The 5,029-nt window shown below is 27.0% G+C and overlaps 1 protein-coding gene across 1 annotated transcript; it reads right to left on the minus strand.

Annotated features, from left to right (window-relative positions):
• Positions 1 to 2,146: 2,146 nt before the first annotated feature.
• LOC136077703 (uncharacterized) lies at positions 2,147 to 4,631 on the minus strand. Its single transcript, XM_065791919.1, has 2 exons — positions 4,573 to 4,631; positions 2,147 to 4,458 (listed from the first exon to the last, which is right to left on the minus strand). The coding sequence occupies exon 2, from the start codon at positions 3,977 to 3,979 to the stop codon at positions 3,311 to 3,313; it is 669 nt and encodes a 222-aa protein (XP_065647991.1). The 5' UTR covers positions 3,980 to 4,458; positions 4,573 to 4,631; the 3' UTR covers positions 2,147 to 3,310.
• Positions 4,632 to 5,029: the final 398 nt, after the last annotated feature.

The raw sequence follows: 5,029 nt of genomic DNA on the forward strand, positions 1-5,029 counted from the left end.
GCGTAGAATCTTGAGAAAGGCCATTGGGAAGATCAACCAAATAGTGCTAATATTGTATGTTGTAACGCAGACTACTAAAATATAACTAATCCATCGAAGGAGTTTGCTGTTATTTCCGAAAGATCTTATTTCTAAGATATGTCTGTTGTGAGGTACAGAATCAAAAACTTTGGCAAAATTAAGAATGATTTTAAGACAAAATAATACCAAAAGTTTCTGTTAGATTAGTTAGGCAAAATTTGAGATTATAAATAAGAGTAGGTTATTAACGTTTACGTGCCTTAAAATTGTTTTCTACAAGTTTTTAAAAAAATTATCTGGAAATATGGATTTTTTTACAAAGTAATACTATTATTATTCAGCTTGAAAACTATTTAAATTATTAAAAGTTAAGAAAAAATCTTTTAGAAATGTAATTGAATTCCTAATTTCGCATAGCAACGTATAATGCGCCGTTGGAAATACTTTTATTAAAAATTTACATAAAGTCTTTGTGTATAATTGAGCTATGTTAATTTGTTAACTGCTAATTTGTTAACTGCAAAGTGTCACGCAAATTTCTTTGTTTTTTAGAAAGTATTTTTTTGGATACGCCCGGTATTATTTACAAATTTTATGTGCAACTTTTTATCATGCCAAAACAATAGTTTCAAACGAAGCAAAAGCTGAATATCTCAAAATTTTTTATTCGAATTTTCTTTATGTTCTGGAGCTGTTCTATTCACAGGAGCTTACTCTCTCGTTTTCAGCAATTTGAATTTAGAAAAAAATGCAGCTAAAAGAAAATTTTATATATGAATAAAAGCAACTTTTAGGGTCCAATTTACACTAAAAATTTTATTCCAATTCCTTAATCATTTTAATTGTTTTTTTTTGGTAGCGCTAGCGAATTTTTAGCCACGTTTGCGCAAAAATTTTGCATTTTTATAAAATTAAATTAAAACAACGATTTTTTTAATTACTTTATTAAATTATCTTTATGATCGGATTTCATTTTTGCATTATATTTATACATAAAGAATAATCTCTTTTTTAACAATTGATTTCTAGAAGTAATGTTACAATCCAGTTCTTTAATTGGTTTTTGATACACAACAGAAGTAGAAGGTTCACACAGTTTTGTTTGAATAGGTGCTGAAAGTAAATTAGATGATTCACATAAACTACTTTTTGCCACTGTTGATGGCTCATTACTTTTAAAAACAATTTTGCATAACTCTTCAAGTTTTCTTTTGTTAGATGACTTAAGGTTGTACACTTTTTTGTATTTCTTGACCAAATTATATATCTGGCTATGAGTTGGATAAAAATCAAAATTTTTATAAATGCTTTTGGCAGTTTTAAAAGTTGACTTGGATTGTTGCATATACAATAACAAAACATGTCTATTGTAGCATTTGTTTTCATTATTATCTGGGGCAAATGTAAAATTGTCTATTAAATACTGCTTTGCAAGCCCAGTTTTAGAAAATGTAACAGGAAAACTTTTTTTTGAATTCATATGAACAGCAATGCTATAAAATATATTAATTATAAATAATATTTATTTTGCTAAACCAATACAGATTTAAAAAAGTCCAATTAAAAACTAGTTCAGTTATCACGTGACATCAGAATCAAAACATTTCACGGCATATTTACTGCATAATTACTACTTTTTTTTAGAAAAAGTGAATCTACTGCCAAAATAGCATATATTCTAATCTATAAAATTTCCTTAAATTTTCAGAATTAAAAAAAAAATACTTTTTCTTGTTGAAGTTATAAAAGTTGTCGAGAACAAACTCTTACTTCGATGATAACTTTGTTTTCCTTTTTGATCAACTTTTTCCGCTTGTCTTAAATGTCATTTATTTGTAAATACTTAAATGAATTTCTTTTGTTTTATATTTTGAAACATTATTCCTAATTATAAAAAAATATTGCATGCAAAATTTCAGCTAAAAAAGTTTAGCGGTTGACAAGGTATTGCAATTTTAATACTGACCTGGTTTCCCAAAATGACCCGGTTTTCATAACACTCTGAAAAAATATTTTCCTTATCAAGTTGAGATATGTCTTGTTTCTTTTTAAGATTTGTGGATTATTGTATAATTAGTGTCTGTACTACACCTCTTTGCCCCAACCTTGTTATCTCCAAGATGTATAAATTGATGAAAGCTACGAGTACCAGGTAAAGTTGTTACGCCAGTGTACCTTTCTTTTTGCTCTTCACGTTGCAATTGTAAGTCCAATCCCTTTATGTAAATAAAGTTAACAACTTTGATTTTATCAATACAAAATTCATACATAGCTTCTGATGTGAGAATTTGGTTTCTGTACGGTCTTTTTAAACTTTCTTGTGCTGTTAATCTTTTTACAGTACCACCAATCCCACCGCATGGTGACTTTCCGTGGGACGTGGCAAAAAAGTTCCATTCAATTTTAAGGCAAAATTCGCTCTCTAGTTGACATAGATTGTAAAAGCTTTTACAATTTTTGTACTGTCCTGCGCAACCATCAGTGAATAAATGTAATTTGTACAGATTGGAAAATTTTATTTTTAATATTGGTATGATTAGTTGGAATATTTTGAACACATAAGTTACATCATGTATAATATCATCTGATATAAAACAGTAAGAAATATGTTTCAGTTCACCTTTATCATCTTTATAGTATATGACTAATGGATGTAAAGAACATTGTTGGGTGTTCCAATGATAGTTCTGTATTTCATCTTGGACAACAAAAGCATAATTTTCAGCAAAGTCGCCAATAATGATAATGTTTGATTGATCCATATATTGTTTCAGTTGGTTAAGGTATTGTGATTGAGAGTGAGCAATAAAAGAATGAGTTTGTAGCTTTTCAAAACAAGATGCTAATAGTTCAACAAACGTTGGAACATCAGCTGTTAAACTTAATAGTGTTGCACGGTCAGAAGTTTGCCATTGCTCGTAGTGTATCTCAAAATCATCTTCGTATTCTCCAAAAATCTCATACAAATATTTGGTGAGGGTTTCTTTACCCGGACAATCATCACAATGTGCAAGCATGCATTCTTTGTTTTCTACTGAGCAAACGGTTTTTGAAAGTAAGTCCTTATACTTTAGTCCAATATTTGAAGCATCTACTAGCAATATGGCATTTTGGTGATAAGAACACAAACAGAATGTGTACCACTTGCACCTGGCAAAATGCACCACTTTGGTCTAAGTGAAGCAAATTTTGAGTAACTTATTTGTATTTCTGGATTGTTTTCTTTGTATAATAAATATAGTTCTTTTAAATTACACAAAAGCAGTTTTTTTTGTTTATGGACGTTCTTTTAAATGCTAACATAATCTTTTTTTCCAGGCATAGTTCTACATAAATCACTTGAATCATAAAAAAGTTTAACAGAATCTTCTATTTCTTTTTGTAAGACTTTCCCTTTATACAAAGGTGAGATAGCCAACAATCCTTTTTTATTAAAAAGTTGTCTAGCCTTTTTTGCTTGGTATTCTGTAACTGCAAAGTTATTTTGTACTTCTAATATTGACCAACTTGGGGGTGCCAGTGTTAGAAGTTGAACAATAGTTCTTTTGTCAGAACATAGAATTTTTTCTTTTATCAAGCTCATAATTTCATCAAAGTTTTCAGCCTTCTTTTTAATGTCATTTGGTTCATAACACAATATTGAGGGAGCATTGAATTGACTTTCAGTTTTTCTAGTAAGGTTACTTACCATTTCGTTGATGCGCGCAACTTTACGCTTTCCTTCTGAGAGTATATGTTTTGATGACTTTGAATGAGATTCTAGAGGAGATATATTAAAATTTTCAAGTTCTTCATTGATATCCTGTCTTTTTGATTTAAATGATGATATTAGAAAATCTTCATCTTGTTCACCCTGACTTTGCTTCTCTTCTTTAAGATCTGCTCTTTTGGCAATCTTTTGCTTACAGGGTTTGCAAAGTTTCTTCCCAGGAGCAATATTTAAGCTACTTCTCATCATGTCTTGTGACTCATTTATTGTAACTACTCTAAGATTTTCTAAAAGTAATTGAATTGTATATATAATTGCATATAGCTTTATGTATTTTGTATATAGTATAATTGTATGTATAGTTGTATATAGCTTATCTGCACAATTGTTTAAAACATTGTTTATCTTTTGGAAAACACAAATTAAAAAAATATATATATTAAAATACTTAAATTCCACTTTTACTTACTTGTAATTTTCTTTGTATGTTTTTTGAATGGATCACAGCATGCTTTCTGCCATATAGGATACATTTTCAAATAATTTGTAGCATGTTTTTCACATAATGTTGTTAAGTTTGATAGTTCAATGTTACAGCGTAATGATATAGCTATTTTTTCTTCGTTGCTTAAAGTTCCAATAACATCTTGTTGGCCTTTGCATGCATCTGATGTCATTAACCCAATAGAACACATCTTATAATAAACTACTTTGTATAAATGTATTTCCTAAAAAAAAGAGAATTCTCCTACTTAATTAAAAGAATTCTCCTACTTAATTAAAAGAATTTTCCTACTTAATTTTTAGTAAAAAAAAAAATTTAATATAGAAATAATTCAAACCTTTTCAGAATCCCACTGTTGTATAATTTTTTACACTGATAGATATTGTTCATTTTCTTTATAGATATATTTATATATATATATATATATATATATATATATATATATATATATATATATATATATATATATATATATATATATATATATATATATATATATATATATATATATATATATATATATATATATATTTATATATATATATATATATATATATATATATATATATATATATATATATACAATTTATATATATATCAAATTGTTAATTTGTTAAAATTTAAATAAAATTTACAAATGCTGTTTTTTAACTGAACTTTTTATAAACTAGTTATTATAAACTTTTACAAAAGTTGTCAAAATTTTAAATAAATTTAAGACTTCCTTAAATATAACAAAATTGTTTTTTTTTTTAAGGAGTCTTTTAACTAAATATAATATTTTACAGAATTCT

The sequence above is a fragment of the Hydra vulgaris genome, chromosome 03 (genome assembly GCF_038396675.1).
Source record: "Hydra vulgaris chromosome 03, alternate assembly HydraT2T_AEP".
In the NCBI taxonomy this organism is placed as follows: domain Eukaryota; kingdom Metazoa; phylum Cnidaria; class Hydrozoa; order Anthoathecata; family Hydridae; genus Hydra; species Hydra vulgaris.